This window comes from Lutra lutra, chromosome 2 (assembly GCF_902655055.1).
Source record: "Lutra lutra chromosome 2, mLutLut1.2, whole genome shotgun sequence".
Lineage (NCBI taxonomy): Eukaryota > Metazoa > Chordata > Mammalia > Carnivora > Mustelidae > Lutra > Lutra lutra.
Window position 1 is genome coordinate 201620303 of NC_062279.1, and position 24204 is coordinate 201644506.

At 38.7% G+C, this 24204-nt stretch overlaps 1 protein-coding gene across 2 annotated transcripts; it reads left to right on the forward strand.

The window, feature by feature from the left end:
- The first annotated feature begins 1510 nt into the window (after nucleotides 1-1510).
- On the forward strand, nucleotides 1511-23316 carry AFM (afamin). Of its 2 annotated transcripts, XM_047719503.1 has the most exons (15): nucleotides 1511-1654; nucleotides 5857-5905; nucleotides 6214-6346; nucleotides 7245-7456; nucleotides 8276-8408; nucleotides 9011-9108; nucleotides 9891-10020; nucleotides 12553-12767; nucleotides 16420-16552; nucleotides 17942-18039; nucleotides 19056-19188; nucleotides 20147-20370; nucleotides 21206-21338; nucleotides 22531-22592; nucleotides 23159-23316. In XM_047719503.1, exons 1-14 carry the CDS (start codon nucleotides 1567-1569, stop codon nucleotides 22564-22566), a joined length of 1815 nt encoding a protein of 604 aa, XP_047575459.1. In that variant the 5' UTR covers nucleotides 1511-1566; the 3' UTR covers nucleotides 22567-22592; nucleotides 23159-23316. The 2 variants fall into 2 exon arrangements, with proteins under 2 accessions (XP_047575459.1, XP_047575460.1); XM_047719504.1 differs by lacking the exons at nucleotides 9891-10020; nucleotides 12553-12767.
- Nucleotides 23317-24204: the final 888 nt, after the last annotated feature.

A 24204-nucleotide genomic window follows, 5' to 3' on the forward strand; every position in this document is an offset into this window, starting at 1 on the left:
ATTTTTCCATGTAAAATCTTGAAATTTCTTTTTATGTGGTTGAACTCATTACTGTTTCTGGATTTCGCATCATAGAAAAAATATTCCCACTTCACTTGTGTTTCTTCCAGTACTTTTATGTTTGCTTGCTCTTCCTTTTTACATTTGGATGTCTGATCTATTTGGAATTATCCTAGTGTATAGATAGATATTTGAAATGGTTGTATCTTTCTCTCTTGATTGCCCATAACATACTCTGTCTTCTCTCTCTCTCTCTCTCCAGTCTCCTCTCTCTCTCTCCCTTTCTTTTGGTGTTATAGGCCCATTCACATTACCACTGTCTACACATAACAAAAACAATTTTAGATTCTACTCTTTCTCCAAATATTATGTAGCAAATATTTCCCTTGTTATTAATATTCTTTATATTCGTTAGTTTCAAAGACTAATAGTAACCCCCAGCATACCTATATCACTGCTGACTGTACACGATGGTGTTATGAACTATGATGCTTTGTTTCTAGCTACATTTATTAGTTGGCATTCTTCTGTAGAGAAGAGCTTTTTCCTTTCCCTACTTTCATTTTAATTTTGGATGGATATAGATCCAAAAACTCTTAAAAACTTTTTCAAAAACATAATGGGTTATAATGTACTCCTGTCATTATTTATGATGTCAAATTGTCCCATTGGCTTTTAACTTTTTGGCATATGACCCTATCAGTTTTTGAGTACTTCCTTAGTTTCTGGCACCATGTCTCAGCTCATCTTCTATTTTTCATGTCCCAGCTCTGGAATTATTTATTTTTCTGAGAAGCCCAGAATCCTTAGAGAACAGTGTTTAGAACCTAAAATGTGGACACAAAATATGCTCCTTACTACTTGGTTGCTACTGTTTTTGGGTCCTTTTACTAGACATAACTAAAACAATCCACTTCCTGTTTATCATGTACTTACAAACATTTCCATATTTAGGATTATATTCTTAGTGTAGATTTTCAGAATTTGAGTGATTGGCTCAAATAATATGAATATTTTCAAGACTATTGGTCCTTATTATAATCTGCTTTTCCAAAAGCTTTGATTATATGAGACTTGTTTTACTATACATTTTCTAGAATTAGACTTCTTAATTATTTTCTTTTTTCTAATTCTATCAGATATATAAAAAGTATACTTTTTAAAATTTAACTTCCTTTGATTTGATTTCTAATGAAACTTAGCATCTTTCTAGTTGTGCTTTCTCTTTGGTGAATTATTTGTTCTAGTCCCTTTTACTTTAGCATTTGCAAAGTTTTAAGATTTTTTGGGGGGGGGTTGTCTATTTGATTAGGTATTGTGCATACTTAACCTGTGGACTTTTTTTCTAACTCAATAGATTTTTCCAGTAAAACACAGAGATAATTTTTTTCTTAGTTAATAATTAGCAAAATAATCTGCAGGTGATCAAATAAAAATCCAACATGAGGTATATGAGAAATAGGTTAAACAGGTTACTTTTTTACTAATAGTGTCAAAGAATAATATAAAAACTTGATCTTCCTCAGTTAGATTACTTTCTTTTGTGAATGTGATTTCTAAAAAAAAATGAAACAGTTAAAACTTACAGGTTTTGTTATTTTCCTGTTCTTTGTGCCTGAATCCCTAACCCTACCCACACAGCCTCAAGATGTAGGTAAGAAATTTACTTGTGTATTAGTTAAGGAATGTCTAGGTTGGGATAATTTCTTATTTTTTAACCTTGCTTTATTTCCATTTAATTTTTCACTTTCCCCCCACTTTCATGAGCTTATATATACTGGTCACATATCCTGAACTAACCTTCCCAAATTTTGTATTTTCATGGTCATGTTACCCAATCTATGGACAAAGATAGTGGTTATCCCACCCAGCACATGGTCACCGGCTTTATGGCAGTATAGAAAGTGTTGCTGGGAAAAAACTTTGGATTTGAAAATACTAGTATTTCTTACAAATGTATTTAGTGTATGTTAACAGTGGGACACAAGATATGAGTTGGGATTTTTTATATTCTTTGGTTGTCCAACGTATCTCCCAACTAGGTGGTAAAAACCTATGTAAGACCCTTTTATATTACATATAAATATCAAAATATTTATATATTTTATAGATATCCTAAAGTTTGTACATACTGATAAATCTGGCCAAGGCAGTGTCAGCCTGAGGAAGAAAACTTATATATGTTTTCTTCCCAAAAGGAGAAGATTTTGAACTCCGGTTGTGTAGAGGAGGTGTCCTTTTGTAATTGCTCTGGCATTAATGAAGGACTTTTTGGTAACTTGCACAAAAGTTCCCTAAGCATCTCAGTGCCCTGAAGATGTGATCTGTGTCTGACTTAATTTCATACCCCCACAGTGCCTTCTAGTGAGACGGTCACAGGGCTGAAACAATGGTCATTTTTTACTTCTTCTTCTTTGCCCCTTGTAATGACTTCTTCAAAAACCCTGTAGATTTTTGTCTCTTCAATATATTTTCTATCTATGCTTTCCTTTACATTTCCATTGCTCCTAACAAAATTCATGTCTTGCTGATTTCTTAAGAAAACAATTGCAAAAGTCCCCTAATGAGCTTTTTTTTTTTTTTTTCCTATCCAACCATTCATTCTCCCACCCCTCTATTTGACAAATAGCTCTTGTCACTTTCTCTTTGTCAGGCACTGTGTCTAATTCCTTGCATATTAGATATAACATTACCTGGCCAGTATTTCTTAGCATATAGAAATAATCATATTAGGTGATACCTCATTGTGGTTTTGATTTGTGTTTCCCTGATGACTAATGATGTTGGGAATCTTTTCATGCATCTGTTGCCATCTGTGTGTCTTCTTTGGAAAAATGTCTATGCAGATTCACTGCCCATTTTTTTTTACTTGGACTGCAAGGGAGTTTTATGGTATTGAGTTGTATAAGCTCTTTATGTATTTTGGATATTAACTCCTTACTGAATATGTCATTTGCGAGGAGCTTTTCCCGTTTAGTAGGCTGCCTTTTAATCTTGTTCATGGTTTACTTCTCTGTATAAAAGTTATTATTTTGATATAGTCTCAATAGTTTATTTTTGCTTTTGCTTCCCTTGCCTTCAGAGACATAGCTAGAAAAATGTTACTAAGCCTGATGTCAGAGAGATTACTGCCTATGTTTTCTTCTAGGGATTTTATAGCTTCAGGTCTTACATTTAGGTCTTCATTCCGTTTGAGTTTACTTGTGTGTGTGATGTTAGAGAGGTCCAGTTTCATTCTTTTGCATGTAGTGTTCAGTTTTCCCAACACCATTTACTGAAGAGACTTTCTTTTCCCTATTGTGTATTCTTGCCTTCTTTGTCTCGTATTATATGTGACCATATAAACGTGGGTTTATTTTTGGGCTTTCAATTCTGTTCCATTGATCTGTATGTCTGTTTGGTGCCAGTACCACACTATTTTGATTACCACAACTTTGTAGTATATCTTGAAATCTGGATTGTGATATGTCCAGTTGTCGTTCTTTCTCAAGATTGCTTTGGCTATTCAGGGTCTTTCGTGGTTGCGTATGACTGAGATAAGAAGTAGTAAGTGTTAGAAGAGTAAATGAAACAAGATGGAATCGGGAGGGACACAAACCATAAGTGACTCTTAATCTCACAAAACAAACTGAGGGTTGATGGGGGGAGGGGGGTTGGGAGGGGGGTGGGATTATGGACACTGGGGAGGGTATGTGCTATGGTGAGAGCTGTGAAGTGTGTAAACCTGGTGATTCACAGACCTGTACCCCTGGGGATAAAAATATATTATATGTTTATAAAAAATAAAATTAATAAAAAAAAAGAAGTAGTAAGTGTTGGTGAGGATATGGAGAAAAATAAACACTGATACGCTACCAGTGGGAATGTAAATTGGCACAGCCACTGTGGAAAACAGTGTATGGAGGTTCCTTGAAAAATTAAAAATACCATATGATCCAGTAATGCCACTACTGGGTATTTACCCAAGGAAAATGAAATACTAATTTGAAGAGATATATGTATCTCTATGGTTATTGCAAGATTATTTGCAATGGCCAAAATATAAAAGCAACCCACGTGTCCATCAATAGAGGAATGCATAAAGATGTGGTGTTATACATGGAATATTACTCAGCCATGAAAAAGAATGAGATCTTGCCATTTGTGACAACATGGATGGACCTTGAGGGTATTTTGCTATGTGAAATTAGTCAGACTGAGAAAGACAAACTCCATATGATTTCACTTTAATGTAGAATATAAAATACAAAAATAAACAAACAAAAAACCCAGACTCATAAATACAGAGAACAAACTGGTGGTTGCCAAAGAGACGTGGGTGAAGGAATGGGTGAAATAAATAAAAGGGATTAAGAGGTACAAACTTCAGTCATAAAATAAATAAGTCATGGAGATGAAAAGCAGAACATAAGAATATAGTCAATAATATGGTAATAATGTTGTATGGGTGACTGCTGGTGACTCTATTGTGGTGAGCACTGAGTAATATATAGAATTGTCAAATCAATATGTTATATGCCTGAAACTAATATAACAATGTATGTTAATGATATTTCAATTAAAAAAGAAATAATCATATTAATATTCTATATAAACATTTTCAGTGACTCTTCATAGCTTCTAATTAAAGCCCAAACTCCTGGGTTCTATTTGCAAGACCCCCAAAATATGGATCCAAGTTCCTTCTATCCTAGTTTCCACTCTTTTTATGACCCACTCTCTCATGAAAGTGGATTAATTGACTTTCTCTAAATATATCCCAAGATTTCTTACCTTTGTAATTTCCCTCACATTATTCTCTCCACACAGAGAGATGAACCTCCTTATTTCTCTACTGGCTGAAATCTTGTACATTTTTTCAGACTCAACTCCTATGCCGCTCTTGCTATAATCCTTTTCTGTTTTCTCATCCAAGCACCATAAAGCATTCCTGCCATAAACTTACCCATATTCCTTCAGAATGTCATGTACATTCTAAATTGGATTATAGTCCTGCTCATAAGTCTCTTGCACTATGAGAGTACTTAGAAGATGTCTTAATTATCACTGATTGCCTCATATTGTCCAGCACAATACCTTGCAAAAGTAGGGACTCCATAAAAGTAGTCTATGTGGACAAATATAAGTGTGCTCTGATTAATATATGCTCCTTGGGAGGGAATCAGTGATTTTAGCCTAGACCAGAGATTATCTAAATATCTGTGTCTAGCTAGCACTATAAACTATACTGACTACTAGCACATGATGGCATCTCTTGTTGGGCCCTGTAGTAACAGTGCATCATGTCTCGGTTAATCTTCATACTGCTTTCCTAGTCATACGTGATAAGTACCTAGTATGAAAATGGTGCTCGGACTTGACATTTGTACTGGGGAGCCATCAATGGCAAATTTGGAGTCTGGCCCGTTTTAAACTAATTCAAGCCAATTCAACTTAATGAATATCTCTTGAGCACAAAGTAAGCTATGATTAAGATCTCAAATTTGGGGGCGCCTGGGTGGCTCAGTGGTTTAAGCCTCTGCCTTCGGCTCAGGTCATGGTCTCAGAGTCCTGGGATCGAGCCCCGCGTCGGGTTCTCTGCTCATCAGGGAGCCTGCTTCCCTTCCTCTCTCTCTCTCTCTGCCTGCCTCTCTGCCTCCTTGTGATCTCTGTCTGTCAAATAAATAAATAAAATCTTAAAAAAAAAATCTCAAATTTGGTTTGTAGGACTTCTCTCCTTGTTAAGTATGCCAAATTACTTTCTACAATTAGTTTTCTATTTTATACTTTGTAAATGTAGACATCACGTATGGTTATTTGATGGGAAAATTCTCAAATACCAGGATACATAATAACCTATATATCTTTGCTTTTCAGATGATGTCAGTATCACCCAGAAATTTATAGAGGAGAATGTTGGATATATGTGAGTTTCCTTAAACTATTTCTGATGATGATGGTGTTTACATGATCTTCTCTGATATATTCCAGAAATGTTAATGCTTCTCAAAAGTAATTCCATTAAATAGAAGCTGTATTTAAAAAGTAAATACAGTATCACTCATAAAATTCAGATGAGGCATCTAAATTGTCAAGAAATTATAAAATTTGTAGCCCTCACACTTTGATAATTTCCTGAGTCTGGTCAGCAAGTGAATGTTTCTATGAGTTTTTGTTGGACCGAAGTGGAAATTCTACAGGTGGTCATCGTGTACTCTGTGTGGACTCTTGTAGCACTATCATCGTATTCGCTCAAAATATTCAGGAGGCCTCCTTTGAAGAAGTAGAAGTGTTGGTAAACACCATGACGGAATATCGAGATAAATGCTTAGGTGACAGGACTCTCCTAATGTGTTCTAAATCAGCTGTAAGTAAATTGTTTGCATTTCCTAAACAAATAAGCTTATTTGTTACACAGAGAATTTTTGGCTTAAAATATTAAAAGAAAGAGATGCTCTATGCCCCCACATTTTTTTTTTTTTTGCCTGACTTTGGGATTTAAGATAAGACACTTTCCTTGGAGAGATGCAATTCTGTACCACGGTGCACAGGAGGAACTGACTATAAGATTGCAGTCCACGCCATGGGTATACAGGCAGGGAGGCAGCCAATAGTCTGACAATGTGCACAGAAGTACAGAGGTGCCCTTCTTAGCTGCCTGTCTCAATATATGCTCAGTTTTCACATCCCCTTTTCTGGGCCACTACCAAATAGAGTCACCATCTGCATTTTTTTTTAAGATTTTATTTATTTATTTGAGAGAGATAGGGAGAGCGGGAGTAGGTAGAGGGAGAAGTGGACTCTTTGCTGAGCAGGGAGCCCAATATGGGGCTAGATCCTGGAACTCTGGGATCATGACCTGAACCAAAAGCAGATGCTTCATGGACTGAGCCACCCAGGCACCCCACTATCTGCATTTCTAGAAGACTATTATGAAACACTACTGCTAATACTTTACCAACACAGTCACACTCTGACCTTATGACCTTGAGAGAAAAGGAAAAAAGCTGTCATATAAGGGAAATATAAGTAGCAAAGAAGGGGTAAGAGATTAAAGGGAGCCAGGATGGGGTAGAAAAAGTTCCCCAAAGGTTGGGATGGTTGTCACAGGTGTGGCTAACAATGCTTCATTGGTAATACTGGGGAAATTGGAATCTCTTTCCTGAAGGGTGACACTCATCCCTCATTGTAGTCCATGTGTCATCCCAGAAGGCTGAAAAACCTTACAATGAATAAAAGATGTCTTTTACTTTTCCATTGTCCAGAATGATGTTTTATTGGAAAATATATGTGCTCTGGAGGGACTGCCACAAAAACATAATTTTTCACACTGCTGCAGTAAGGTCGACTTGGAAAGAAAACTTTGTTTCTTCCATAATAAGAAAGCTGATGTAGGATTTCTGCCTCCTCTTCCTACCCTGGATCCTGAAGAGAAATGCCAGACTTATAAAAATAACAGAGAATCTTTTCTAAACAAGTAAGTTTTCTTTTAGCAGTAGAATTACCTAACTGAAGAATTATTCTTAGGCCGAGTCCAGTATCTTTCCCAAAGGAACATAGCTAGTTTCATTGATGGATTAATTCATTCAGTGTACATTGTGGGTCACATTCTGTGTTCAGTGTTGAGGATATAAATATGAATAAGATATGAAATCTACTTTCCAGTTCCTTTCAATAAAGATGTATATTTTTCTAATGTGGTAAGCCCTAGAACAGAGTGTGTGCATGGTGCCAGATTGCTCCTGGAGGGAATGATCTACTTTTCCCAAAGGGAAGGTACAGCTTTTACTGACAGTAAACATTAAATCAATGGGAGTTTATAAAAAATCTGTTTGCAATGGTGCAGTAATTACAGAAGCAGAGACTTTTTCTGGAAAGCTAATGTGCTCACTGAAACTTAAATTACAAGTGGATTTGAACATAAGTCAATAAAATCCCCGAATCTCAGATGGCATGTGCACAGGTATCTATTCTTTGAATGTGGTAGGGAAAGCTACTGATTGTATAGCAGCAGCCCTAGTTCAGTGTTCCGGATGAAAACTGTAATCATCACTCTGATTTGGGGTTGGCAACTTAATTGACAAAACTTTTACTAGAGAGTGGATAATGCTGTCTTATATTGAAGGCTTCCATAATGAGAAGTCCTTCCTCTTTCCGTTTTTTAACTTGATCTTCTCGTCTTTTCCTCTCTTTCCATTCCCTTCCCTTTTCTTCCCACTCTTTGTCTGCCATTTTTAAAAAAATTTCTTTCCTGCTTTAAAGTCCTTTCCCTCCTTCCCTCTTTTTCCTTTTATAGTTACATCTATGAAGTTTCCAGAAGGAACCCCTTTGTTTTTGCCCCTACGCTTCTAACTGTTGCTGCTCATTTTGAGGAGATGACTAAAACTTGTTGTGAAGAACAAGACAAAGCTAATTGCTTTCGGACAAAGGTGAGTATTGTATTTATTTCATTAAAATGATAAGGAGTCACCCCACACTGTAGATCCTTAGTTAAACTCAAATTATAGCAAAAGGATGTTTACCATTTATCAGCCATTTTCTTGCCACATTCACTGGTGTTTTCAACCCTTTGTCCACCTACTGCTGATCTAAATTTCTTAATACTTGAGACCCTTGAAAGACAACTGCCTATTTCCAGGGTCTGTCTTCTAGCATTGTCTTCCTTGTAAATTGGAAGAGAGCCCTAGTGAGTGAATATCTAGGCTAAAAATGGCATTTATCTTTTATTCTGGACAAACTCTTTTGGCTATCCATAAAATTTAATCATCCCATTACAGATGGACAAGCTCACAGCACACTGTACCGCTTACCTTCCTACCAAGCATAATTCAGTCATCAGGAAGGCAGGCCTAACTTTATAATGTGCCACAAATGCATGTGTCTTTTGATATATAAATGTATTAGGATAAAAATCCCATAGATTTTTCTGTTTCTGAGCTAATTTTGAAAATTTGGTTGAGATATAGTTAAGAAATAAGAGAATAGTGGGATTTTGTTTTTGCTTTAATAGAATTTCCTTTTTCTCCTTCAGGCAGAACCTTTCATACAATATTTAAAAGCATCATCTTCTTTTCAAAAAAATGTTTGTGGGGCATTTATGAAGTTTGGACCGCAAGTCTTAGGATTGATGTGAGTTTTAATATGAATCTTGTCTTTGCTTATATTTTCTCCTCTGTGTCCCATTTTTGTAAAATTGTTGATGATTTTCATTTTTATTCTTCTCTACGGGTGTTGAGGGAATTCTCAGTCCACATGGATAACCTAGAACAAGGACATTAGAGCAGGACGAGAGAAGACCTGGGAGGTGGAGAGACTCTAGAGAGAAAGAGAGTTACTTCTGAGATATTCTTTGGTTAGTTGGGAATCTGAGTTGGTCTGGAAGTTCCCAACGAGGGTTTTAAAACCTCCAAGTGCTTTTGATGGGATGTACCCCCAGTCTTTGACTTTAATGACTAGGAGACAACTTTAAAAGGATAAATTTTATCTCCAGTGCTCATCTTGACCAATTAGTAATGGTGCTATTATTGCAATGCTTTGAGAAAATCTCCGAGATCTCAAATAGATCAACAGGAAAGCGTTCTGGAGTGGATTATCTATCTCTGCCATGGGCTCACAGCAGGAAGCTGTGATCCTGACAAAAGTGTGTTTTGCTATAAAAAATTACAGAGGCAAATATATATCTCAGTGCTTTTTATCCTGCTCTTGGTCCAGGATTCAAAATATCAGCTTCAGAGTTGCTGAATGATCCTGCAGGCTGCGCCACACATAAACAGCTCTTTGGTACAGATACCTGGGAATAAAACAAGGGTTCCAATTCTCACTGCAGCTGTTCACATTTTACCAGCAAAGAAGTCCCCCTTGCCTTACTTGCTGTTCAAGTTGTTTTAGTGGTTTGTCAATTCTTTTTCCAGAAATGTTGCTATACTTAGTCAAAAGTTTCCCAAGATTGAATTTAAGGAACTTATCTCCCTCCTAGAAGATGTTTCTTCCAAGTACGATGGATGCTGTGAAGGGGATGCCGTACAGTGTATCCGTGACAGGGTAAATATTCTCTGGAGCCAAATGCAAATGGTGATTTGGGGGAGCCATTTTTTTTTTTTAAATTCTGAAGTTGCCCTGATATGTGGCTACTTCATTTACCACACAAAATAAGAATGCTCATAAGGGATGCTTGGGTGGCTCAGTCAGTTCAGAGGCTCAGGTCATAGTCTCAGGGTCCAGGGATTTACCCACCCCCCTCCGCCCCTGTCCAGCTTTGGGCTTCCTGATCAGCAGGGTTCTGCTTGAGGAGTCTCTCTTTCCCTCTCCCACTGCCCCTTCCCCCTTCTCTCTCTCTCAAATCTTAAGAAAGAATGTTGATACATTGTTAAATGATAACATAAAGTAAATAAAATAAAAAATAAAATAACAAATAAGCTCAGATAAAACTTTGAGGGTTTTTTCTACATGGGATTATTGTGAGATTGCTCAACAGATTCTATTTTACATGGTTAAATGTACTTGCCATAAAACTTTAGGAATTTAGAATCACTTGAGGCAGATTGAAGTTTTCTTTACTATTGCACATCTTCTTTTAGAGATATTCGACATTAAGTAGTAAAACTCAGAGAACAGTTTTTACCATCATATTTTTTAAGAACTGCTTTCTCTTGAGTTTCCCCAAGCGATTTCAGAGCAGTCCTGTCAAATAAGTGAAGTTAATTTAAAATAACTCTTACATTATTCCTTAAAGTGATTTTCTAAGGGTATATACTGGTAAATATATCATCGACTTAGTTTAAGTTGTTCATGCACACAAAAGTAACACAATTTCATTAAAAATATCTCACCTTCTGGGGTGCCTGGGTGGCTCAGTCTGTTAAGATTTGAACTCTTAATTTCGGCTCAGGTCACAACCTTGGAGTCCTGGGATCAAGGCCTGCGCCAGGCTCCCCACTCAGCAAGGAGTCTGCTTATCTCCCTCTCTCTCTTCCCTCCTCCTGCTCTCTCTCTCTCCCTCTCTTTCTCTCCCTGCGGCTATTAAATAAATTAATAAATAAGTAAATCTTTAAACAGAAATGAGAAAAATCTTGCCTTCTTAGTTGAAATGAGACTTTTTCTTGGTGACTTTTAATTAGTTTTACTTTTTTAAATTCACAGCAAAACTGTATGTTAATTTGATTTTTAGAATATGAAGAGATATACATTTTATTTCAAGCAGTGGACAACAGATGTCACCAAGGATTATTTTGTCCTTAATCGGACTTCAACTAAAAACAATCTCACTCAGTATTTTTGTATTGTTTGGTTATGGAAATGTGTATTTTATTATATTAAATGTTATATACTGAATTAGAATATAATGGAGGATTTTTCTGTGGAGCTGAAACTAAGAGATCGTCTGATGACCTTGATATCTCTTTATAATGCTCTCATGGAGAAATAAGAGATATTAAATTGTAGTTTATTCAAAACAGAAGTGAATTCCAGACATTAAAGAGATGTGCTTCCCAGAAGAGTGATGGCCTTCAGTAAAATGTATATCTATTTGCAAGGATTGTCTTCCTGGGTCTATCTGGTCTGTTGGAAACGTGGTGCCAACAAACCACATCCCATTTTTTGCTTCAACCCAGAGCTTTATCCCATCCTTCATCCTCAGTGATCACCAGAAAAAGAGGCAGACCAGCTTAAGCAAAGTCAGAGAGGCCTGGAATAGCTTAGTGTTTTCTGAAACTCAGCATAGTACATGTGAAAGTGGAACAGGAAGGAGGAAAATGTGCAGACTCATACCGGGGAGTCTGGAGAAGAGATGAGGGGGCAGATCAGCTTTTAAAAAATTATCCAACTAATGTGTAAATAAGAAAACTTCACCTTCTCCCTAATTCCCACTATTTGCCATGGAGGTCAGAGTTAGGCTGAAGAATGGAGAGAGGATACAGTAAGGATTTTTGTTTTGTATATCATTTCGCAATTTGAACAGCTTCAAATTAATAATAACCATGGGGAAATGGTAACAGTGAGTAGGATAGCTTCTTATGTTTGAGAGTCGCCATCTGGTAGTTGCTCTGATAGTCCATTTGTTAATCATTTTGTCATTCACTTATGAGTAGTTATTCACTTAGGAAATACTTATTGAGCTTCTGCTATGCGCTTGGCCATATAGTTCCAGGGCATGAGAAAAGACATCTAGGATTATAGATGTTCTAGTCACATGTCTTTGGTGGCATTCATTTAAAAGGAAAGAAATAACACAGAATTTAAAATGCCAATATATCAGGGTATTAAGAGTGAAGTATTTAAAAGATTAATACTTAACAATAAAATGGGAATTTATAGGAGAGTCTATTTTCATAATTATATCATTTAAAATCTTTAGCAATAAAACTTGCCTTCATGTGAAAACTTCATGTGTATTACATTAAGACAAAATTTAAATATTATTTTCAAATTATCTGATGAATAATTTTGTGTGTTGATGAAAATCAGATGTGAGGCTCATGGTTGGCTGTGTATGCAATCATTTCATTATGAAGGAAAATCCAGCCCTGAAGGAATGATGAGAATAAAGTAATTTTTCATTCTTCTGTCATACAGAGCAAGGTTATGAGCCATATTTGCTCCAAACAAGATTCCATCTCCAGCAAAATCAAAGAGTGCTGTGAAAAGAAAATACCAGAGCGTGGCGAGTGCATCATTGCCTCAAATAAAGACAATAGACCAGAGGACTTAGCTCTAAGAGAAGCGAAATTTACTGAAAGTGAAAATGTGTGTGAAGAGCGAGATGCTAATCAAACGATCTTCATGGCTGAGTAACATAAATCTATACTGAAATTTCTAAGGCAAACAGAAACTTATGATTTGACCTATTTTGGCTAATTTGGGTGGAAGGAATGGGAACCATTCAAATCATTGGGTACCACATAATTTAAAAAATTGATGGTTACAGACTATGGTATTTTCACCTGATTTTAAGGAGATGCAACTGTGTGATTCCCGGGACGGCTAACATTTATTGAGTACTTGATATGTGCCAGACCATGGGCTCGATACTCGATGTAGATGATCTGTTTGAATTCTTACAACAGTCACGTGACACCAGTACGAGTTCCCCCTTGTTTCAGATAAGTAAATGGAGGCACAGAGCAGCTAAGTCACTTGTTGAAGGGTCACAGTTAAAAGCTGGCTGAGTACGGATTTGACCAGAGGAGGTCTGTTCTAGGAACTTGTGGGCTGAACTGCCATGATAGGCCACTCCACAGCTGTTCAAGGAAATCTAGTGGACTTGGAGCAAAAGGGACAGGATTTGAGACCTTGTTGGGTCACTAGAACAAGTTAATCATCATATATAAAATTCATATAAGCATATTCATTCATTCCAAGCTTATTGGTAATGAAACCTAATCCAGGCACTATACGAGGTTAGACAGGGCTTTTATCCACAGTAAGCTTTCATCAACAGGGAATGCCATGGCGGAAGAGACAGACTTATAAATAAATGAGTGCAGGACATGTCCTTTTATTTCTGATAGCACTGTGTAATCCATAATGTAAAGACAGAGGAGGAAGTGGTCAATTCTACCTGGGAAACCTGGAAAGGCTTGATAGGGAAGAGGTGCTTAAAGACATTTTGGTAATCTAGACAGAAGGGGGAGATCACGGATAGAAGTATAAAACCACTTGGTGAGTTTGTGACTTTGTGTAGGGTATTTGCAGTGAGAGAAGAGGGTAGTGAGAAGTACATGCGGTCAGATCATGCAGGTGTGCTAAGTAACGAGATGTCATTGAAGGGCTTTCCCTGAAGAATAAGGAAGGGCAAAATCACTTTTGTCTTTTAGAAACCATCTGGAATGAATCCCAGTTTGGGGCTTAGGTGGTTGGGTAAGTAGTTTTCAGATTTAATGAGATGGGAAGTATGGGTTGAAGGTTTTGTGGGAAAGAGAATATGTTTGGATCTGATGACGCTGACTTTGAGGTACACATGAAATAACTCACTGGGAAGGCCATGAAACAATTTCTGTTTACTTGAGTATAGTTGACACACAATGTTACATTAGTTTCAGGTGTACACCATAGTGATTTGACAAGTTTACACATTATACTAGGCTCATCACCAAGTGTAGCTATCTTTGGATCCCACACACAATGGCACAATGGTTATTACAATACCATTCACTAGATTCCTTGTGCTGTGCCTTTTATTCTCATGACGGATTCATTCTATAACTGGAAGCCTGTAGCTCCCACTCCCCTTCACTGATTTTGCCCATCCCTCCTGACTCCAATAGCCATCAGTTTGTCCTTCTGTATTTATAGGTCTAATTCCACTTTTAGTTTATTCATTTGTTTGTAGTCTTTTTTTTCTTTTTTTAGATTCCACTTATGAGTGGAATCATATGGTATTTGTCTTTCTCAGTCTGACTTATTTCATTTCACACAATACCCTCCAGGTCCATCCATGTGGTCCCAAGTATCATGAGACAATTTTATATGTGAACCCGGAGCTCTGGAGGATGGAGATTAGGGAAAATTTACCAAATGTTAAATGCTTTTCATCTACTAACCGATTTAATTTTTGAAACAACCCTCTGTTGTTGGTATGCTTTTATTGTCCTCATTTTCTAGGTAAGGAGGTGGAAACACAGAAGTTAAGTAACTTGCTCCCAAGTGACACTGATAATATGTGGTGGGGCCAGGATTCGAACGCGAGCTGCCTGGCTCCAGACTCTTGCTCTTAGAACCCAGCCTCTGTGTCCTATTGTTTTTCATGAGTTGGGGTTATTAACTTAAACTGAACAAAATGTTAGAGGTAGCGTGTCTCACTTCTATCTGGCACATGTGCTCACTGAATGGAAGCAATTTTTTTTTTAATCATCATCACCATCTTCATCATCATCATCACCATCGAGTTACAACATAGTGTTTGAGGAGAAATCACAGAGCAACCCTGAGCATGCTGAGCCAGAAACAGAGTTTTAAGGTGCAGCATTTGATGCAAGATCAGAATTGTGCTTCCAGGCTACGGTACGCTTCTAGGAATTTTTGTTGGCAGTTTTTTTTTTTTAATTTTATTTTATTCCTGTAGAAAGGTCCATGGCTTATATCAGATTTTAAGAATAGCCCTTGATTCTCTGAAGGGTAAATGCAGTTGTGTTAGGGCCTGGGAATATATCACACAAATAGGATTGAGATGGCAGGTGGGGAAGCAGAAGAGACAATGTCAGAAACACCAAGATTAATCAGAGAATCAAAGCTTGTGAACCAAAAAGGGATGCAGAGTTCCCTGGAATTGAAAATTTTGTGAGGTATTACAACTTATTTTGAATGGATGGGTAGATAAGATTTTTTAAAAAAGATTTTATTTATTTATTTGAGAGAAAGAGAGAGAGAGAAAGAGAGTGAGCAGGGCTTGGGGCAGAGGGAGAGGGAAAAGCAGACTCTCTGCTGAACAGGGATCCCCATGCGGGGCTCAATCCCAGGACCCTGGTATCACGGAACCAAAGGCTGATGCTTAGCCAACTGAGCCACCCAGGAGCCCCCATAAGATTTTATTATGAAGACTATTGTAAAGAGCACAGCTTGGTGCTTAGAGAAGACACCCTCTCCTGCAAAGAGAGTCAGCTTGATTTAGAGAAAAATTAAGTAAGCATCCTACTACACCTGGGTTCACATATTACACTTCCCATTAATAGCAAGGTGCTTCTCCGGTCTGAGACTTCCTTTCTTGAGCTAAAAATTAGTACTGATCTTGAGGACTAAGTGAAGTTAAAGAGAAAAGTATTTTCAGAGGGTAGGTAGCATTTCTTTATCTCTTATGCCCCAGAGCTCGATCCAGTGCTAGCACCTACTAAGGGCTTAATAAGTGTTAGCCTCTTTCCACTAGATTTCTCACTTCTCCCCCGATCACACAGCCTGGATCCTTGGAGCATCTCACTGAGGCCATGGAAACCACTGCCAATACTTAGAGCTCTAGGGGTGGTGACTTCCATACTTGAGAAGTGATGGGATGAAGTTACAGGCAGAACTGTTTCCCAGTCTCTCCCCAAGATGGCCCTGGAGTGGGGAGCAAGCCATATTTCCACCATCTCAAGTTGGAGGTTTGAATGCAGTTTCCAACAGAATTAGACTCGCTATGTATTTTCTCAAGTATTGGTGGCATGATATACTATCTCTGATGTTTTACACATAAATCTTCTTAATAATTAACTCAGAATAACTCATCATTCTATCCTCTCAAGTAAAGGCACTGTTGGTTTAAAATATACTACAGAAGAGAACCTTTGTAAAATGATGTCCTGTAGTCAAAATATCCTCTGAAATCACTCCCTGAGCAAATCTGAGGAGGAAATTAGCATTTGAAAGCAGACTCAGTGTTGTAAGATCAGACTAGCTTAAGAGATAGCAAGATTTGATATTTTGTTCTTTCTCTAAGGTCTAATGCTAGAAACATTGTACACATCACAGGTTTCTTTATGAACACTCAAGGAGACATCTGGAACTGTCTGTACCGGAGCTTTTAAGAATTGCTGGGGTGTATGAAAACCTTCTGAAGGAGTGTTGCCACACAGAAAATCCTCCCGACTGTTACCGCCATGCAGTAGGTTCCACCTTTCCGGGCTCACAGAACAGGACAAAACAAAGCCTAACAACAAACACTTCATAACTGACATCAAAATTTTACTCTAGTCTAGGGAGTAGGAAATGTAATTGACCCATCTGAATGTACTCAAATTCAGTGCAGGCTGATCATTGGGAAGACTGATAATGTGTTAGGTTTCTGCACAATGTCTTGAACTACTAATTCTGTGTATTGATGCAAAAAGAAGAAATGTTCCGATTCAATATTTTACATTTAGATCTTTATTTATGTACTTTGCATTTTATTAAGCCATATAGGATTTTTTTAATGATTGTAAAAGTAATGAATGATTGTCAAAGATGATTAGGAAAGTATCAGAAGTTATAAAGATAAAAATGAAAGCTTTGATACTGTCACTGAGAAATAGCCATAATTAACATAGGGTTTTCCCATGTGATTTTAGCTATTGTAGTTATAAATTTCTTGTGAGTAAGTTGTTCATGCCCATTATCCATTTTCCTGTTGAATTTAGTGTGTTTTAGTGTCAACTCATAAGCATTCCTAATGTATTAGATAAATTAATTGTCTGACATTTCTGATTTGTTTCCCATTCATTTGATATGTATTGCTTTTGCTTTATTTAAAAAATTGCTTCCACTTACCATAAAAGCCAGTTTACACCCATTCATATTTGAGCAATGAGACAAGAGAACTTGACTTTCAGACTAGCTCTGCCACTGTCTGTTCCTGACCCTTAAATGAATCATAGTGCTAGAAAATTCTCTTTTTATATGGAGGCACAGTATGTCCCCCACACCCATTCACTGGTGTGTAGTTTTCTCTCTGGTTGCCACTCAGCAGATACCCAATTTTATGCTGAGGAGATAGAGTTTGTCAAATATTTGAAGACAGTTATTGGGGGTTTTAAGTTCCAATTCTAAATGATGGAAAAGAAGACATGAAATAAAGATAAATATGATTAAAAAGGTTCTGTAGCAATATTGACTAGCTGGGTCAGTCTAGGCAAGACATTTGACTTCATAAAGCTGATTTCCTGTATGAAAAGATGAGAGACTACTCTGGCCTCATGAAAGTGATTATCAGATGTGATCGTTGTCAGCACAAGATTTGAGTTATACTTTGCAAGCTGGAAAGCTCTAAAAAATGTACAGGATCATAATGAAAAATTTGGAGTTTTAAATTTTAGTAAAAGCCATCTCTACATTTATAGTTGAAAAGATTTAAATTCTTAACTCATAAAGAAAACCACTCTCCATTTAGTGAGCAATATATGGTAATGATAGTTTCAAAATACTATACAAATAAAAGCTATTTGACAAGTTGACATGAAGCTTATGATTAAATTTTAGAGAAAATGTTCATAAATATGATTGTTCTTGTTTTTAGGAATATAAATTCAATGAAACAACTGAGAAAAGCCTCAAGATAGTACAGCGAGAATGTGCACATTTCCAGAATTTGGGGAAAGATGACTTGAAATACTAGTAAGTTGCTTGTTCAAGTTGGTTAACACTTGTGACGAGGATAAGTAAGATAAAGAGTGCCACAAAGTGTCAAAAATTCAGTTCAGCCTTTTAGTTATGGGCAAATCCATCAACTGGGAAAGAATAAAAACACAAAAGTCAAGAATGTACATCAAGCTGTCATAGGAATGAGGCTAGAAATGAAAAAAATACAAGATTCCAGAAAATTGATTCTCTAATGTTTTAGTTTTCACTTGGACTGGCTTTTGTCAATACCTTGCCAGACTCCCTGGATTCTGCCCCATTTAGGAAGGCGGGGGAAAGCGCAAACGTCAGGTGGTTGCAATTTCCCAAGGAAAAGATGGTTTGCCCAGATTTTGGACCCACTTTATTGAGCTTATAGAAATAATTTTGGATTTGTTTAACATTTTAATATTTGTTTTAGTGCTCTTGTGAGCATTCATGAGTGATACACAGTTTATTCTGGATTTTCTTAATTAATTACAGGGTAATATAGTGTGTGTTTAAACCAAACATCTTTGAAACAAAACAGAGCTTAAAAAATAACTTTCTGCAATCTGGCTGTTGGCTGAGAACTCAAATTCAGCCCATTAAAGATATGTTTCCTTCACCTTAGATTATCATTTTCCAACATGGATCTATTAATTAAATTCTCCCTTTAAAATATTATTTACTATGCAAGGGATTTCAAGCAGAATTTTACATACTAACCAAGATATTTTACATCCTAGTCCAGAAGTTCCTATACTCCCAGGTAAGACAGGATGAGAAAATTTGAAAACTTCTGAGATTACCATGAAATTAGGAGGAAACCAAAAATGCAGAATCTAGGAGACAGGGTGTGGGGAAATAGGGAGTGAAGAGACAGTTCTCCGTCATTTTATGAGAAAGCCGAGGTTCATGTTGTCCTTACCTTGGTTGTCCCTAGCCTTGAAGAGTTAGGGTTTCAAGTAGTTAGACAAGGGAGAATGGGTATCTGTGTTTGTTTAGAACCAAACAGACAAATGTTCTTTCAGCTACCTTATCAAACTCACAAAGATAGCTCCCCAGCTCTCCACTGAAGAACTGACCTTTCTTGGCAAGGAAATGGTGACAGCTCTGGCCACCTGCTGCACACTGAGTGAAGAGTTTGCCTGTGTTGACAATTTGGTGAGCATGGCCCATGTACCTAACTATTCCTTAAAAAAAAAAAAAATACATCTGCTGTACAGTACTCATTGATCTATAGCAATTAGGAGTTACATGCTTTTCTTCACGGTTTTCAACATTGTTGAGCAAGGAATGTCAAAGTTTTTTAAGGGCCTCGCTGCGTCACAATCCTAAAAAGCAAAGGATAATGTATTAAATATCTTCTTGGGGGTTCTCCAAATCATCTTTCTTACTTTTTTTTTTTTAATTTTTGAGAGACAGAGAGAGATGGGGGGAGAGAGAGAGCGAGCAAGGGAAGGAGCAGAAGGAGAGGGAGAAGCAGGCTGAGCATAGAGCCTGATGCATGGCTTGATCTCAAAACCCAGAGGTCACGACCTGAGTCAAAATCAAGAGTCAGAAGCTCAACTGACTGAACCACCCAGGCTCCCCTCTTACTTCTTATTACTAATTTGTTATTTGTAAAATGTTAGGGCAAATGTTTCAGAATGATATAAGAAATTTTGTAATTTTAATGTTACAAATTCAGTCTTGTCCCACCTGCTCAGTAAGATAATTGATACTTCTGCCCAATCACAACTTGGATGTATGTCTTTAGGGCTGGGGTGGAGATTATTTTGGAGGATAACCTAGAACACCCTAGGAAAGGAATAAATCAAAGGGCCACTGTGTTTGGCTGCCACTTTCAGTTGGCTGTCTTGAAGCTCTCTAGGGCTCATAATTACAGATTTGTATATGTGCTAACAAGAAATTAACCTAGAGCACTTGCATTACAATGGCTTGAAATTGTGTTGTAACGTAAGCTTCTACTTTGTATGTAGTATCATGCTTACAAGTGCCTGGGTTTTTCTGAGTACAGTTAATAGTCATCTTACAATAATCTAACGGTTTTTCTAACCATATTTCAAAACTCTATTCAAGTTTTAAACTCGTGTCTAAATTCCAACTTTCACTGGGACAGATGGATTTAGTTCTTGGAGAGTTATGCGGACTAAATGAAAATCGGAACATCAACCCAGATGTGGACCACTGTTGTAAAACGAACTTTGCCTTCAGAAGACCCTGCTTTGAGGGCTTGGAAGCTGATGACACGTATAGACCTCCATCTACACCTCAGGACTTATTCGTCTTTCATACAGACTTATGTCAGTCTCATAATGAGGAGCTCCAAAGGAAGAAGGACAGGTATAAACATTCTCTTCCATTCACCTTTTTCTTCAGCCTGAAGGCACATCGTGTGTTAATGAGAAGGCATACTGTAATACATCTGATTTTGGTGTTCTAATCCCGTTACTTCCGTCAAATTGCCCACGCTCTCCAATACAGAAAAACACCAGGGCCTTTTAATGGCTGTTGCTTGACAGTGAATACCTCGCTAGTCTTTTCTTTTCTTAGGCATGGAGTGTCGAGTACAGTGTGATTTGGAAAGGTGACTGAGGGAAGCCAGCAAAAAGGTCATAGGCAAGTTGATAAGTTCATGAGGGAATGTCATAGATATTTTCCCTGAGAATCTTGCTTACTGTTTGAAAAAAAAAATGAGAGGCCTAAAAGGGACAAGAATTTTACTTTTGTCTTCTCAGGCGATGTTATAAAGGCGAAAGAGTAAGACTTCAAAGGGGGATTTAGGTAGTATCTGTATCAGGTGCAGTGGGAAGAGCATTCAGCTACTGAGGAAAAGGGAATAGAGGTTGTTTTGAAAATGAATTTTCTAGAAAGACCAAAAGTAATCACATAACCCACAGGACTGCACATCAGAAAGATGTAATTTATGCTCACATTTTTTATATCATTTTTGTTTATAATGACCTCACCCTCTGAAGAATGTTAGCGTGAAATCCATCCCACAAGTTGAACAGGAAAGCTTCGGGAGACTCCTTCGAAGTGGACTATTTTAACTTTTTATACTCCCCCCGGAGTCAAGTTCCCCCTAAGACATGTGAGATTGTGACAAGCGTTTTGGGGAAGAGCAGCTTAAGAAAGGAGTCTTGAATTAATTCTGTTTGGCATCTCTGGACCACAGGCTTCTTGTTAATGTAGTGAAGCGAGGGCCGGAACTTACAGAGGCGGCACTGCGGTCGTTGCTCTCAGACTTCACGGACGTGGTAGCGAAATGTTGCAAAGCCGAGGACTCTGAAACCTGCTTTCGTGAAGAGGTAGTTCCGTTTCTTTTCCGCTGAAACTCATCCAGTATTCCTGGTCACACAAAATACAACCGAACTCTCAGTAGGACCCTGCTTCCTCCCTGCAATGTGTCTGAGGCCTCTGGGAGCACCGTGAGCCTGATGTCCCAGGCAGATGTCCCTGTGGAAAGGCCTCGGCACCGTCTCCTTGGTAACCACACGGTGTAAGAAAAAGATGCCAGGAGAACCCAGGTCCTGATTCCAGCCATTTTAATCACATTGCTTACACCGGGCTGTACTGCACCACCTATAAATGAGGATGGGGATCATTATCCTTGAATTAGACCTTTGGTCCTTACTCTCTTACTCTCTTTGAATCACTCATTAGTTTAATAAAACAAATAGCCGGACTGGTTTGCAAAGGAAATCGTAATCAGCTCCAAAGAGAGGGGAGGACGAAAGGTGTTCGCGAAATCTCTCAGGGGGTGGCTGGCTCACCTTCATGGGCCCTGCCGCAGCATCCCTCAGGTGAACATGCATGTGTGTGAAGTGAGGCATTGGTGGGGGCTGCGTGCCCTGAGGGGGAAGAGAGGAGACCCGCTCCCTGATGTTCTCACTCCAGGGACCGGCATCTCTTGCAGCTTGCAGTGGATTCTCAGGTACGCGTGAATGCCAGCCCCAGAGGGAGGCTGCTTGGAAGTAGCTCTTCACTGATTTCCAACTTCCTCTCTCACCTTTTCATTCCCAGCAACTCCCACTCTACCCCAGACTCACAATGCACGTGCACACACGCAAACTCGGGCCCCTCATATCCTCCCTGCCTGGTCACAGACACGTACACTCACACCCAGTCTTCATTCTGGTGGATAGCCCTCTACTTTTCCCAAGGGAGTGCTTGGTCTGTGGGAATTGTGTGTGTGTGTGTGTATGTGGTTCAAATTATTAGCTTTTACAAATATGTTTAATGTAATTCGAGGTTATTAATCAGTATCTAGCATTTACCAGAGTGTGTGTGTACATTGAGGTCATGGGAAGGGAGGGATGAGGTCACTGGCAATTCATAAACTGCACTGGAAGAAAGGGTGTTCATTGAATCCTCCCCTTCTACAAGATGGGACTGCTTTAATTTTTCTTCCCAAAATTCAAGGCAACATGTGTCTCCAAATTTAAATAATCATGTCTTAAGTTCTTCTATGTGTTTTTGTTTCTTTTTTTCCCCTCTCAGGGGCCCAAGGTAGCCGCCAAAAGCCAGGCTGCTTGAGAAACACAAAATAAAACCCACCAAAGGTAATCCCTGCTGAGTCAAATGCCAAAAGTACATGTGGCTTGTGTGGTCACTCGGGCTTTTCCCTTCTGGTGCTTCAGTGTCTGTTTCTAGCTCATTCCACGTGCCTTGTACCTCACATGCCCGTCTCGGTCCTCTCACTCTACCTCTCACTCATCGCTACCGCACTCAGCGGTCTGGACCAGAGCAGAGAGGCAATGGAAATCTGTGAATATTGACAGGGAGAAGTGGGCTGATGATGGGCAGACAGGCATCAGTAACCTGGCCTAAGAGTCTTGCCACAACAGTGTGTTCCTAAGTGAAAAGCGATACGTTTGTGATTTCACAAAGCTATGTAAAAGATGCTCTCTCCTCTGCAGTTTAGGTAAGACACGTACACAAACTTTAGGAACAAATGATGTTCAGCGTCTGGGAAGAGAGGCCTGGACCACCACAGGGAGTAGGTTTGGGTCTACAAGAAGCACAACATCCTTACCACTCACACTTTTCTATATACATGACTTCCCATCACCCAAGTTATACGATTTCACATTCGTGTGTTGCATTAAATACTATTTTTCCTTCCCAGGTTGTGGGGAAAAGAGAGGAACACCGACTTCCCTGCTTCCTATCTTTCCTGCGGTGGATCTTGTTTTCTGAGAAGAATGCAGTGAAAAGATTCTTCTGTAACCTTTACCTGAAATCATGTTATTGTAGCGAGCAATAAACAACATCATAAAGTTATGTCTCAAAGACTGATGTCATGCGTCAGCTTGATCACCAAATCAGTCAATCAGGATGTATTTGTCCCGTCAGCACCATGAGTTCCTTGGCAGATGTACACTGCTCCAGGGAGGGCGGAGCTGGGGAGCAGCAGTGGTGTGGGCAGACCCCTCACAGATGCTTGTTCTTGCTGCTGCTGGAAAGGGTACTGGGAGCTGAGGCCGGGCAGCCCTCCTGCTGCGGCTGCTCCCAGCATCCCCCACTGCCACCGAATGTTTTCAATGTACAAAACATCATTCGAAGTACTTTTCTCTAACAACTGTATGAAGTAGATACCTCACCTTAACAATATTTATTTATTTATTTGAGAGAGAGAGAGTGAGCACAGGTGGGAGGGGTAGAGGGAGAGGGAGAAAGAGAGTCCAGGAGAATCCTCAAGCAGACACTCCGCTGAGCACAGAGCCCAACGAGGGGCTTGATCCCATGACCCCAAGATCTTGGCCTGAACCAAAACCAAGAGTCGGATACTTAACTGACTGTGCCGCCCAGGTGCCCTTGAAGTAGATCTCATTTTAATTCCCATTTTACAAGCAGGGCACTGTTTGTAGAGTCATCTGTTCCATGTCATACAACTGGTAAGCGGCAGAACCAAAGTTTGCATTTGACTCCTCTAATCCCAGAACAGTATTCTTGACCTCTGTACACCCTATGTCCTAGGGTGGATATTGGATGTCATTCATAGAGAGGGAGGAGCACTGAAGGCATCAGTGACAATGGCTCTTTTGTCTTACTCTTCCAAGCCGGGATTGCTGTTAATATCGGAGATGTAAGTGCTTGTTGGTGATGTCTAGGGAGAGGGAGCTGGGGGAACTGGGAAGCCGGGAAATGAAGGTTGGTCATGGACTTGTGGCC

Coding starts and splice junctions, on each gene's coding strand:
- AFM (XM_047719503.1), top strand. CDS start 1,567: ATGAAACAGTTAAAACTTACAGGTTTTGTTATTTTCCTGTTCTTTGTG. Junction 1,655..5,856: donor CACACAGCCTCAAGATGTAG/GTAAGAAATTTA, acceptor TTTGCTTTTCAG/ATGATGTCAGTATCACCCAG. Junction 5,906..6,213: donor GAGGAGAATGTTGGATATAT/GTGAGTTTCCTT, acceptor GGACTCTTGTAG/CACTATCATCGTATTCGCTC.